This window comes from Pseudophryne corroboree, chromosome 2 (assembly GCF_028390025.1).
Source record: "Pseudophryne corroboree isolate aPseCor3 chromosome 2, aPseCor3.hap2, whole genome shotgun sequence".
Taxonomy (NCBI): domain Eukaryota; kingdom Metazoa; phylum Chordata; class Amphibia; order Anura; family Myobatrachidae; genus Pseudophryne; species Pseudophryne corroboree.
This window is the reverse complement of record NC_086445.1, coordinates 407,718,176-407,732,875: the sequence shown is the minus strand read 5'-3', so window position 1 is coordinate 407,732,875 and position 14,700 is coordinate 407,718,176. Positions and strand designations below refer to the sequence as shown.

Below are 14,700 nucleotides of genomic sequence, written 5' to 3'. Positions count from 1 at the left end.
CTCCCTTCCCTCCGGTTGTCCTGTGTCATATGGTGCCCAAATTACCACAGGAGGGACAAAACACACAAGATCCGATGCTAGGAAGATGATGTTTTCCCACATTTTGGAATCAGAGCCTGCCCGGAAAACTCGAGTAATGGCTCGGATTCCCTAGGATCCTAATAGTTTGGGTGAGCTCAGATCTCAGAGAACCAAGCTGCTCATTTCCAATTAGAAGGCTGTGGTATACTCTGCATTAGAGATGTGCAGTCAGGGGAGGCAGGGAAGGCAGTGCTTCCCTGTCATAATGATTCAATTAATACAAAGAAGATATTTGTAACACAGATTCTGTGTCATAGATATCTTCTTTGAATCATTCTAATCATTTCCCTCTATGAATATGCCTGTATATGGGGATAGAAGGCAGTGGGAGAGGTGCCTCCCGCTGACAGTAGTAAAGTTCGGGAAGAGTTGGGCGCGGCCAAGCCATGGGCTGTAAAGGCCCATTGAAAAATAACTGAAAAGCGGCACCAGTATATGTGCCTCAATGACAGGGGTGTGCATTCAGCCTACATGAAAGCACGCCCATGTCAGTCTCGCAGATGAGATTGGACTGGATCTGCTGGCCAGTGGGCTCATGTGGCTGCGCGACACGGCAGGGGTTGTGTGCATTTGTGGCAGTGGGAACCGGTGGAGAAAGTGTGGCCAGCAGCAGACCTGGATGCAAGAGGAACCAGTCCCTGTTAGCCATTCTGCAGAGTTCGGCAGTGGATAGCCAGATACTCATTTCAAAAATGGCGCCTCAGAGTCATTTCTGAAAATAAGAATTTACTTACCGATAATTCTATTTCTCGTAGTCCGTAGTGGATGCTGGGGACTCCGTAAGGACCATGGGGAATAGCGGCTCCGCAGGAGACTGGGCACAAAAGTAAAGCTTTAGAACTACCTGGTGTGCACTGGCTCCTCCCCCTATGACCCTCCTCCAAGCCTCAGTTAGGATACTGTGCCCGGACGAGCGTACACAATAAGGAAGGATTTTGAATCCCGGGTAAGACTCATACCAGCCACACCAATCACACCATATAACTTGTGATCTAAACCCAGTTAACAGCATGATAACAGAGGAGCCTCTAGAAAAGATGGCTCACTACAGCAATAACCCGATTTTTTTGGTAACAATAACTATGTACCAGTATTGCAGACAATCCGCACTTGGGATGGGCGCCCAGCATCCACTACGGACTACGAGAAATAGAATTATCGGTAAGTAAATTCTTATTTTCTCTAACGTCCTAAGTGGATGCTGGGGACTCCGTAAGGACCATGGGGATTATACCAAAGCTCCCAAACGGGCGGGAGAGTGCGGATGACTCTGCAGCACCAAATGAGAGAACTCCAGGTCCTCCTCAGCCAGGGTATCAAATTTGTAGAATTTTACAAACGTATTTGCTCCTTACCAAGTAGCTGCTCGACAAAGTTGTAAAGCCGAGACCCCTCGGGCAGCCGCCCAAGATGAGCCCACCTTCCTTGTGGAATGGGCTTTTACAGATTTTGGCTGTGGCAGGCCTGTCACAGAATGTGCAAGCTGAATTGTACTACAAATCCAACGAGCAATAGTCGGCTTAGAAGCAGGAGCACCCAGCTTGTTGGGTGCATACAGAATAAACAACGAGTCAGATTTTCTGTCTCCAGCCGTCCTGGAAACCTATATTTCCAGGGCTCTGACAACGTCTAGCAACTTGGAGTCCTCCAAGTCCCTAGTAGCCGCAGGCACCACAATAGGTTGATTCAGGTGAAACGCTGAAAACCACCTTAGGGAGAAACTGAGGACAATTCCGCCCTGTCCGAATGGAAAATCAGATGAGGGCTTTTACAGGATAAAGCCGCCAATTCTGACACGCACCTGGCCCAGGCCAGGGCCAACAGCATGACCACTTTCCATGTGAGATATTTTAACTCCACATATTTTAGTGGTTCAAACCAATGTGACTTTTGGAACCCAAAAACTACATTTAGATCCCAAGGTGCCACTGGAGGCACAAAAGGAGGCTGTATATACAGTACCCCTTTCACAAACGTCTGAACTTCAGGGACTGAAGCTAGTTCTTTTTGGAAGAAAATTGACAGGGCCGAAATTTGAACCTTAATGGACCCCCATTTCAGGCCCATAGACACTCCTGTTTGCAGGAAATGTAGGAATCGACCTAGTTGAAAATTCCTCCGTCGGGGCCTTACTGGCCTCGCACCACGCAACATATTTTCGCCAAATGCGGTGATAATGTTTTGCGGTTATATCTTTCCTGGCTTTGATCAGGATAGGGATGACTTCATCCGGAATGCCTTTTTCCTTCAGGATCCGGCGTTCAACCGCCCTGCCGTTAAACGCAGTCGCGGTAAGTCTTGGAACAGACAGGGTCCTTGCTGGAGCAGGTCCCTTCTTAGAGGTAGAGGCCACGGATCCTCCGTGAGCATCTCTTGAAGTTCCGGTTACCAAGTCCTTCTTGGCCAATCCGGAGCCACGAATATAGTGCTTACTCCTCTCCATCTTATAATTCTCAGTACCTTGGTTATGAGAGGCAGAGGAGGGAACACATACACTGACTGGTACACCCACTGTGTTACCAGAGCGTCTACAGCTATTGCCTGAGGGTCCCTTGACCTGGCGCAATACTTGTCGAGTTTTATAAACATGTGGAAGACTTCTGGGTGAAGTCCCCACTCTCCCGGGTGGAGGTCGTGTCTGCTGAGGAAGTCTGCTTCCCAGTTGTCCACTCCCGGAATGAATACTGCTGACAGTGCTATCACATGATTTTCCGCCCAGCGAAGAATCCTTGCAGCTTCTGCCATTGCCCTTCTGCTTCTTGTGTCACCCTGTCTGTTTACGTGGGTGACTGCCGTGATGTTGTCCGAATGGATCAACTCCGGGTGACCTTGAAGCAGAGGTCTTGCTGAGCTTAGAGCATTGTAAATGGCCCTTAGCTTCAGGATATTTATGTGAAGTGATGTCTCCAGGCTTGACCATAAGCTCTGGAAATTCCTTCCCTGTGTGACTGCTCCCCAGCCTCGCAGGCTGGCATCCATGGTCACCAGGACCCAGTCCTGAATGTGCGGCCCTCTAGAAGATGAGCACTCTGCAACCACCACAGGAGAGACACCCTTGTGCTTGGTGACAGGGTTATCCGCTGATGCATCTGAAGATGCGACCCAGACCATTTGTCCAGCAGATCCCACTGGAAAGTTCTTGCGTGGAATCTGCCGCATGGGATTGCTTCATAGGAAGCCACCATTTTTCCCAGAACCATCTCATTGATGTACTGAGACTTGGCTCGGTTATAGGAGGTTCCCGACTAGCTCGGATAACTCCCTGACTTTCTCCTCCGGGAGAAACACCTTTTTCTGAACTGTGTCCAGGATCATCCCTAAGAACAGAAGACGAGTCGTCGGAATCAGCTGCGATTTTGGAATATTGAGAATCCAATCGTGCTGCCGCAACACTACCTGAGATAGTGCTACACCGACCTCCAACTGTTCCCTGGATCTTACCCTTATCAGGGAATCGTCCAAGTAAGGGATAACTAAAATTCCCTTCCTTCGAAGGAGTATCATCATTTCGGCCATTACCTTGGTAAAGACCCGGGGTGCCGTGGACATCCATACGGCAGCGTCTGAAACTGATAGTGACAGTTCTGTACCATAAACCTGAGGTACCCTTGGTGAGAAGGGTAAATTGGGACATGAAGGTAAGCATCCTTGATGTCCCGAGACATCATGTAGTCCTCTTCTTCCAGGTTCGCAATCACTGCTCTGAGTGACTCAATCTTGAATTTGAACCTCTGTATGTAAGTGTTCAAAGATTTTAGATTTAGAATCGGTCTCACCGAGCCGTCCGGCTTCGGTACCACAACAGTGTGGAATAATACCCCGTTCCCTGTTGCAGGAGGGGTACCTTGATTATCACCTGCTGGGAATACAGCTTGTGAATGGCTTCCAAACCTGTCTCCCTGTCAGAAGGAGACATCGGTAAAGCCGACTTTAGGAAACGGCGAGGGGGAGACGTCTCGAATTCCAATTTGTACCCCTGAGATATCACCTGAAGGATCCAGGGGTCTACTTGCGAGTGAGCCCACTGCGCGCTGAAATTCATTGAGACGGGCCCCCACCGTGCCTGATTCTGCTTGTAAAGCCCCAGCGTCATACTGAGGGCTTGGCAGAGGCGGGAGAGGGTTTCTGTTCCTGGGAACTGGCTGATTTCTGCAGCCTTTTTCCTCTCCCTCTGTCACGGGCAGAAATGAGGAACCTTTTGCCCGCTTGCCCACGAAAAGACTGCGCCTGATAATACGGCGTCTTCTCATGTTGAGAGGCGACCTGGGGTACAAACGTGGATTTTCCAGCTGTTGCCGTGGCCACCAGGTCTGAAAGACCGACCCCAAATAACTCCTCCCCTTAATAAGGCAATACTTCCAAATGCCGTTTGGAATCCGCATCACCTGACCACTGTCGTGTCCATAACCCTCTACTGGTAGAAATGGACAACGCACTTAGACTTGATGCCAGTCGGCAAATATTCCGCTGTGCATCACGCATATATAGAAATGCATCTTTTAAATGCTCTATAGGCAATAATATACTGTCCCTATCTAGGGTATCAATATTTTCAGTCAGGGAATCCGACCATGCCAACCCAGCACTGCACATCCAGGCTGAGGCGATTGCTGGTCGCAGTATAACACCAGTATGTGTGTAAATACCTTTTAGGATGCCCTCCTGCTTTCTATCAGCAGGATCCTTAAGGGCGGCCATCTCAGGAGAGGGTAGAGCCCTTGTTCTTACAAGCGTGTGAGCGCTTTATCCACCCTAGGGGGTGTTTCCCAACGCACCCTAACCTCTGGCGGGAAAGGATATAATGCCAATAACATTTTTGAAATTATCAGTTGTTATCGGGGGAAAACCACGCATCATCACACACCTCATTTAATTTCTCAGATTCAGGAAAACTACAGGTAGTTTTTCCTCACCGAACATAATACCCCTTTTTGGTGGTACTCGTATTATCAGAAATGTGTAAAACATTTTTCATTGCCTCAATCATGTAAACGTGTGGCCCTACTGGAAGTCACATTTTTCTCTTCACCGTCGACACTGGAGTCAGTATCCGTGTCGGCGTCTATATCTGCCATCTGAGGTAACGGGCGCTTTAGAGCCCCTGACGGCCTATGAGACGTCTGGACAGGCACAAGCTGAGTAGCCGGCTGTCTCATGTCAACCACTGTCTTTTTATACAGAGCTGACACTGTTACGTAATTCCTTCCAACAGTTCATCCACTCAGGTGTCGACCCCCTAGGGGGTGACATCACTATTACAGGCAATCTGCTCCGTCTCCACATCATTTTTCTCCTCATACATGTCGACACAAACGTACCGACATACAGCACACACACAGGGAATGCTCTGATAGAGGACAGGACCCCACTAGCCCTTTGGGGAGACAGAGGGAGAGTTTGCCAGCACACACCAGAGCGCTATATATATACAGGGATAACCTTATATAAGTGTTTTTCCCCTTATAGCTGCTGTATCTTTAATACTGCGCGTAATTAGTGCCCCCCCTCTCTTTTTTAACCCTTTCTGTAGTGTAGTGACTGCAGGGGAGAGCCAGGGAGCTTCCCTCCAACGGAGCTGTGAGGGAAAATGGCGCCAGTGTGCTGAGGAGATAGGCTCCGCCCCCTTATCGGCGGCCTTATCTCCCGTTTTTATATGTATTCTGGCAGGGGTTAAATTCATCCATATAGCCCAGGAGCTATATGTGATGCATTTTTTGCCATCCAAGGTGTTTTTATTGCGTCTCAGGGCGCCCCCCCCCAGCGCCCTGCACCCTCAGTGACCGGAGTGTGAAGTGTGCTGAGAGCAATGGCGCACAGCTGCAGTGCTGTGCGCTACCTTGTTGAAGACAGGACGTCTTCTGCCGCCGATTTTCCGGACCTCTTCTGTCTTCTGGCTCTGTAAGGGGGTCGGCGGCGCGGCTCTGGGACCCATCCATGGCTGGGCCTGTGATCGTCCCTCTGGAGCTAATGTCCAGTAGCCTAAGAAGCCCAATCCACTCTGCACGCAGGTGAGTTCGCTTCTTCTCCCCTTAGTCCCTCGATGCAGTGAGCCTGTTGCCAGCAGGTCTCACTGAAAATAAAAAACCTAAAACTAAACTTTTCACTAAGCAGCTCAGGAGAGCCACCTAGTGTGCACCCTTCTCGTTCGGGCACAAAAATCTAACTGAGGCTTGGAGGAGGGTCATAGGGGGAGGAGCCAGTGCACACCAGGTAGTTCTAAAGCTTTACTTTTGTGCCCAGTCTCCTGCGGAGCCGCTATTCCCCATGGTCCTTACGGAGTCCCCAGCATCCACTTAGGACGTTAGAGAAATTCAAGATGCCCACCGTGAACCAATCACAGCTCGCAGCATCATCGGCCCGCCCCCTCAACTGGCATAAATAAGTCAGCGGCGAGGCTGTCAGTCCATCGGTGGGGCGGGAGAAGGCAAGAGCTCCCGAATATAGAAGACCCTGGAAGCCCTGGGACGGCGGTGGCCATGAAAAAGAGCTTAAAGGCCTCCACCTCCAGGTGAAGATGCAGTATAATAAACTATTAAATCATTAGGTGTTGTGTTTTTATTTTAATATTTTCTTCACAGACTACGGGGGCCATCGGGCCCTTAGTGTCCGGGCACGCTGGCACTTGATGTTCTCCAAGTGCCGGCATGCTGAGGCAGGCTTGCAGGGACCTATAGGCCGCCTGTAAAGAACAATATTGTCCTACCATGAACTCCACTCCCACCGCCACCAGGGGTGTGGGGCATAGCACTGGATTGTTGCTCAGGAGGGGGGACTCCATTATAATTTTTGGGGTCCCTACTTTCTGAGGAATTCCAGCCCTGGGCTGAGTGGTCTGAGGGGTGTTTAATGTTATGGCAGGGGGACCCCATACTGAGTGTCTCCCCTGCTATGGCATTATCCCCTCTGTCTGGTTCAGCCTGGCGCTAGTTTCGCTTAAATAAGGGGAACCTTATGTGTTGTTTTTTTTTTTTTTTGGGGGGGGGACGGGCCACAATCAGTCAGTGCCTCACCAGTCACTAACCTCACCGCACGTCACTGCTCTGCACTTTCCTGAGGTGTGTACATCACCGCCTGACTGAGATGACCCAGGAACCTGAATCAGAGGAACAGCAGCTCATTGAGGTACCACAGAGGTTACGGGGGTATAGGTTCTTAAGTGCATGGTTAAATTTCAATATGGAAATAAACCTTTACTAAATTTACCCCTCAGTCACTTGGCCTTCCCTTTAGAGCCCATCATAACACTCAAGATGCCATACACACTATTTCAGTAGACAGCAGTTTACTTGATTCTCCAGTTAGTGTAAAGTACTCTATTCTCTGAATGAGATGCGGTTAAGATGCTGGCTGACGGGATCCCGTCGCCAAAAGCAGGGTCAGCAGACAGAAACGCCGGAATCCAGACAGACGCCATCCCGCAGTGCCGTAACTAGGTGTGTGCAAATGGTGCGTTGCCCACAGTGCAAATTCCCTGAGGGCGTACCATCTGGCAGCACACCCCACACTCGCACAGCCGCTATCTCCACTCCTGCTGGTGCCGCCACCTGTCTCCCAACTCCTGAGGAAGCTGGATCTTACCAGTGAAACGCGTTGAGCTTTCTTTCATTGGACCTGAGTACATTTGCTTTTTCTGGACTCCGTGCTCCACAGCGGCCTGCAAAAGCCGTGTCCTCCTTGGCACAATTTGGACGCATCTCCCACCACTGGATCTCATCTCCACCTGGATTCACCCCTACAGCTATATAAAGGACTTGTTCCAAGGCTGATGCTTACCAACGAGGGGATCTGGTAAATACATATTAAGTACAGTGAATGCGCAGAGGGAGGCTGTCCTAGCCTATAGGAATGGACAATTCTAATATTGGAGACCATAACATTTACTCATTACTGTCCAGATAAGCTAATCCAAGTTTTTACTACCACCTAGTGGCAAGAGGAATTCCCTATTTTTAATAATTGTTTTATGTGATATGTTATGATTAAATTGTTACTTTTTTATATAGAACAAACCATCCATTTTCATTATTATTATTGTTATTCTTACTATTTATCATTATTATTGTCTTTATTTAATGTATTAATTTAATACATACAGCCAGCGCAGGTACACACCCTTTTTTCTTTTACTGTTTAATCTTGAGGAACTGACCTTCCTCCTACCTGCTGCTGTTGGCCGCGCACCTGTATACTCCTTATTGCACTTTAATGTCTCCCAACTCCACTGCTGCAATAAACTCGGGAGCAATGCCTAGGGGCATGCACTGCAAGCCTAGGGTCAGCTCAATATTCGGGCAGCGGTGGGCAAGCAGGGTGATCGACCGTAGCACTGCTGCTGAAATATCCCAGCCAGCGCAGTCTAATCTGACGGTGCACACTCGCCACTACCAACAGCGTCCTCTCACCAAGGTGCAGCCTCTTTACAGACTTTGCTGCCCCTCTGGTCTCGGTGGCTTTACTCTACAGCATCCCAGCCTCCGCACTGATCAGCCGCGGGCTGTCCTCACAACACAGTCACGGTGATGTCTACCTTTCCTTCCCCCACGCATGGCATCATGGGAGCGGCCACGGGGAGAGAGGCTGGAGGAGCAGCAGTAGCCACAACCCCTTCACCTGTGTGCTGCAGACTGGGCCAGCCATCCTGCCTGCCTCGGAGCCCTGCTGCTTGAGGGACACAGGGGTGGTGAGTCACTGAGTCGGGGTGATGCATTACTTAAAGTGGTATTACATATGCATTATCTATATGTTAAGGAGAAATACTTTTGTGTAAATCTATATTATGTGCTAAAGGGCATTACTCTGTGGCCGTAATGTGTATAGGGCACTACTTGTGAGTTGGCATTTTGGGAGAGGATAATCCAGCAGCGCATCACCTTTCTGCTGGGCATGCCCCCTAGAGTTATGAACAGGGGGCATGTTAGGAAACGACACCCCCTTTTTGGGAGCGCGCAGAAGAACATATTCTATTTTTTGGGGGGTGCCAAAGGAAGTATGGGGTGGCGTGACATGAATAAGGAGCAATATAGGGTTACGTAATGTGAATATGGAGACTTGCGTGGTGGTTTAATGTGAATAAGGAAAAATTCCGGGTGGTGTAATGTGAATAAGGAGCTATATCGGGTGGCGTCATGTGAATAACATGTATAAGGTAAAGGAAAAATACTGAGTGGCATAACGTAAATAAGAGACACTACTATGTGGCATAATATGTATAAGGTAAGGGGACACTACTGTGTGATGTACTGTGATAAGGTTGCACTACTGTGTGGCGTAATTTGAATTGGGGGTAATATTGTGTGGTCACGTCTTTTCTCAGAAAAAAATATCCCATTTTTTGGGACATGCACCGTCCCTATTTAAGATATTGGGGGTGGGGGTGCCAATGCTATTACTGGCACAGGGCACCAAAGTGAGGATTGCTATGGGTGAGGAGTGAGGGGTGTTGCTGGCTGCTGCTGTGATCTGTGCTGCCAGGTGATGGGTGCTGTGCTGAGAGAGGGGTGCTGGGTTAGAGGCAGAACTAGCAGCAGTGCTAGGAGGCACCAGACAAAATCTTGCCTAGGGCATCAAATTGGCTAGTGCCACCTCTGGCTCCCGAGACATGAGTTTCCGCCTCTGGATGCCATTTTGCCACCCCATGCAACTCGGGAAAGACGTGCTGACGTCAGACGTCTCTCCCAGCTTACTCAGTCTCCCACACAGCCCTGCTCTGCGAGGAGCTGCTAGCTGGGGGGGGGGGGGAGGAGAAGGACTCAGGCAGGAAGGAGAAGAAGCGAGGTCTGCCAGCTGGTCAGTGGTAAGTATAATACTTATACACACACACACACACACTCACACTTTCACTCTCTCTCTTGTGTAAAAAGGGGGACTCTGCTGCTGTAATATGTAAAAAAGGGGACTCTGCCTGCCTAATGTGTAAAAATGGGACTCTGCCTGCTTAATATGTAAAAGGGGACTCTACCTGCCTAATGTGTAAAAGGGGGACTCTACCTGCCTAATGTGTAAAAGGGGGACTCTACTTGCCTAATGTGTAAAAGAGGGACTCTATCTGCCTAATGTGTAAAAGGGGACTCTACCTGCCGTACTGTGTAAAAGGGGACTCTACCTGCCGTAATGTGTAAAAGGGAGCTCTGCCTGCCGTAATGTGTAAAAGGGGGACTCTACCTGCCTAATGTATAAAAGGGGGACTCTACTTGCCTAATGTGTAAAAGAGGGACTCTATCTGCCTAATGTGTAAAAGGGGACTCTACCTGCCGTACTGTGTAAAAGGGGACTCTACCTGCCGTAATGTGTAAAAGGGAGCTCTGCCTGCCGTAATGTGTAAAAGGGAGCTCTGCCTGCTGTAATTCGTACAAAAAGGGAGCTCTGTGGCCACGGCCCTTCCCAATGAAGGCACGCCCCTATATTTTTTATGCGTGTCTGCGCCTGCGCCACGCACTGTCCCTGTTTTGTATAGGTGTGTGTGAAAGCTGGGGGGGGGGGCACCAATGCTGTTTCTTGCACACAGCGCTGAAATGTCTAGTTACTGCCATCCCGACTGTAACTTTAGCGGCTAGCTTAGGGCCTGGGGGCTAGGAAGTTAGGTTTAGGCTGCAGGGGGTGGGTTAGGACTAGGCTGAGGGGAGGTGGGGTTAGAGTTAGGCACCACCAGGGAGAGGTAAAGTTTAGGCACTACGGGGGGAGGCTAGGGTTAGACTGCGGGAAGGAAGAGTTAGGGTTAGGAGTTAGGGAAGAGGGGATTTCACAGATCAGGATCCCGGGGATCGGTATGAAATACCTCCAATCAAAATCCCGACAGTCGAAATCCCGACAGCAATTGACCAACGGTCAAAATCCCGAAAAGGTAAAAATCCCGACATGGACAAAATACCGACATTTAAAATACAGACAAGGTCAAAATACCGACATGTAAAATGCCGACATGTCAAAATACAGATTTTTTGTGTGTATGTCGACATAGGTCGACATGGACATCATATAAGTGTACCGCGTCCCCTCGCATGGCTCGTTGCATTCGCCATGCTTCCGGCATGGTGCCTCGCTGCGCTCGGCAAACTATTTAATTCACCATCCGGGTCCACTGGGATGGTAAAGTATGAACAAGTCGGTTTCAATGAAAAAATCATTAGAAACTCATGTTTGCATTTTGACCTGTATGTGTGTCCGCAGTTGCAAATTAGTTTGTGATGGCTCTGGCAGGCGTTTGTCTTCTTTTCTGTGTGGCAGTTTCACTAGCAATGATTAGCAATTGTGTATCCTACAAAATCGCAGCTTCGTAGACAAGTGCGCACAAACATGAACTGGACCCTGTTAGTGGGTTTTCACTGTGTCTGCAATGTGACTAAAGCTGGGTACACACTGGCAGATATATCTGCTGTTCAATCGATCTGCAGATATATCTGCAGATGGTGGTTGTTCATACACACAGAAAGATGCACCAATATATCTTAAAGATATATCTGCTGTTCAATCGATCTGCAGCTATATATGCTGATGGAGATTGTTCATACACACTGAAAGATGCACTAATATATCTGCAGATATATTGGTCATCTGCTGTGTCGCACAGCAGATGCAATATATCTGTGAAAGACGTCTTTCACAGACATATTGCTTGTACACACCTGCAGATCAGCAAAAGATATATTGGACAACCAACTGATTGGCCAATATATCTTCCAGTGTGTACCCAGCATAAGATGCAAAATGTAAAACGAAATACAATATGCTGCTCATCTTGGAACATCTCAGTCACGCTGGACATCATGCTCCGTATGGCATAAAGATGCTCAGTGTATGATAGTACAGGTATACAGTGTTACGCTGCAGCTATGAATGTTTACTTTTACCTTGTGTATTGCCTTATTGCATAAGCCTAAAAAATTATAAATATTTTTTGCTCTATACAATGCTGTCGTTCACTGTTCCAAAAAATACCCATAGGGCCTGTTAGGACCAGACCAAAAAAAGGAATACATACGATTTACCGATGGCCAGGATCCGGGCTGTCATGATGGCCACCAGTATGCCGTGAGCTGGGAAAGTGCTAGAAAGCCCCTGACTGTGCTCGCCATGCTGCGGACAAGGCTCTATTCTCCCTCTTTGGGTGTCGTGGACACCCATAAAGGGCGGAAAGTGTGTGGCGCCAGTATTCCGGCGGTGGCATTTCAACGTCTGGTGGGATTCTGGCGTCGGCATTGTGACCGCCGGGATCCCAACAGGTGGTCTTGTGATCGCCTCTCCAAGAAAAGAGCAGTTTGCATCTAGGCAAAACCCTGCTTCCTAGCAGAAGGGGCAGTTTTAAAACATGCAGAGAGATTTAAAGATGAAAAGGGTTGTGTCACTACTTATTTCTAGATTTCCATTTACAGTGCGAACAAAGCTGAATAGCATTTGTGGGCTACACGTAGAAACAGACAGGATTTGGGCCCTGCATGCAAAAAATAGAAATGCATTTGGTTTGTTCCAAGAGCAAATTGCTCCTATGTTTTTTGTTTTTTTTTTGCTTTCTTCTCTTAAATCTGAATCCATCCCCCAATGTTAACAAATACACCATGTAGCTTTTGCTATTTTGATTACTAGCAAATTAATATTTGAATTAGCAATGTGCTTTTCCTGGTGGATGAATTTATCTAAGTGTGTTGTTTTGCATAGTACATTCTGTTTAATTAATGCACTTTGCAAATACAGGAATGAATATATTGATTCTTGTAAAATACATTTGCATTGAGTATAAATCTCCTCCTGAAAAATTACTTTACAATCTATTGGAAACAAAAGAAAAGATTTGTCAAACTCAGATAAACTGCACGGAAGTGTGTGAGCACATATTCTTTTCACAAAGTGTTATGTAATATAGGTATCAGTGGGGTTTCTGAGAAACATTTCCATTTAATATACTGATACACAATTTCTGATATTTACACTCAAAAACCAACAGTGGCCACTTGATATCATTGTCTAAAGCTGTCCATTTAGCAAAAGATTACTAGTTGGCTGGGTGAAAACAAAGCCTGGTACATGTATGAGAGCAAATGCTCCGAAACAATGGAAAACAGATGAACGTGATTGTTCAGGCAAATTGTTTAGGCAAATTTGATTTATCCAATTTGTCTAAACAACCATTTGGTGCATTTCTGGCATTTGGAGAAGTTACCCATAACAGCTAATCAGCTTCTATCATTTTATAGAAGTACTTGATAAATGGTAACTAGAAGAAAGGAAGGTGTCCATATTAGCTGATGTCCATATTGACTTAAACCAAGGTAATACCTCTACTACTTTCTCATGAAATAGAATACAATTTGGGATGGAAAAGGACTACAAAATACAGACTCGGACTGGCCCACAGGGGTACAGGGGAAACTACCGGTAGGCCCCACTACCCTCTTCCTCTAAGGATCAGGTTCTAGACTGTGCACTTGAATTATATATTATACATATGTTACCTTATACTGCACAGGATTATGATGTATTCTCTACAGTACATTGCTGTCATTAATCTGGCACATTATCATGCATGCACTAGCATTAATTACTATATAAATTATCAAGAAGTCCAGACCAGGTACTCTATAATGGTTAGCAAAACTTCTGTGGTAGCTGGCCACACCCCCTTTGGAGGCTGGCCACACCTCTAATCATGGGCCCCTGACACTGCATATTCCCGGCGGGCCCCTCATGTTCCAGTCCGACACTGACAAAATATAGCTGAGAAGTCAGACAGTGGCTGTAAAGCAAATACACACATCTATGATATTGATGTTATTGTGTTGCCATTGTGTAACAATCTATATCTTTGTCCTTCTCTTACAGGTACTATATAACATTTTTATCTCACTCACACAAATGCACACATATGAATCCATTGAAGCAGTGGACATTCTTGCTGGTATAGGGCGTTTTTTTATGGTTGGCATTGGTGGAGTGTTTTTTGGGATTATTTTTGGTTTTGTATCTGCATTCATCACTCGGTTCACCAAGAACATATCTTCTATTGAGCCTCTACTTGTTTTCATGTTCAGTTATTTATCCTACCTGTCTGCAGAAGCATTCTACCTCTCTGGAATCTTGGCGTGAGTATTATACAATGATTTCATTGCATTGTAAATTTGGTTCTTTATTTTCTCACAGTGTCGTTAGCCGTTCTATCTCAGTGTCTTCATTTGAAGTGTTTATCCATTTAATGTACTGCTTCTAAATATTTTCATCTTTCCTAAATACGGAGGCTCTCTTTTTCTTCTGTTGTTTTTAGCAATGTGTACTGTATATACTGTATTATAATGCAGAGTTTATTAATTTTAATGCCCTGGAGTATGACACAAAGCTGCAATCTGGATCCATATGTATCTTATGGAGTGTATTCAGAAAATGTGTTATAACTGAAGGCAAGAAAAATAATTGCTCTAGCTGATAATATAGAGGCAAGACTGAAAACAATAGAACCCCCTCCTTCCCCCAGAAATAATACAATGTATTTAGTAAAAGTTACAAGAGAGCCCAAAACATTAAAGCATTATCCCAAAAGGGGGACACGTATGTACCCTAGTTTCTGAAACCAAGTAGCTGTACAACTCTTTATAAAATTATTTATTTTATGACATTTTGGGGGATGATAACTAA

The 14,700-nt window shown here is 46.9% G+C and overlaps 1 protein-coding gene across 1 annotated transcript in view; it reads left to right on the top strand.

The window, feature by feature from the left end:
• LOC134992196 (sodium/hydrogen exchanger 4-like) overlaps positions 1 to 14,700 on the top strand; it is a 101,443-nt gene that overhangs the window by 23,985 nt on the left and 62,758 nt on the right. Inside the window, exon 2 of the mRNA XM_063950767.1 lies at positions 13,894 to 14,153. Coding sequence (XP_063806837.1) covers positions 13,894 to 14,153 — 260 coding nt within the window. The remainder of the gene's footprint in view (positions 1 to 13,893; positions 14,154 to 14,700) is intronic.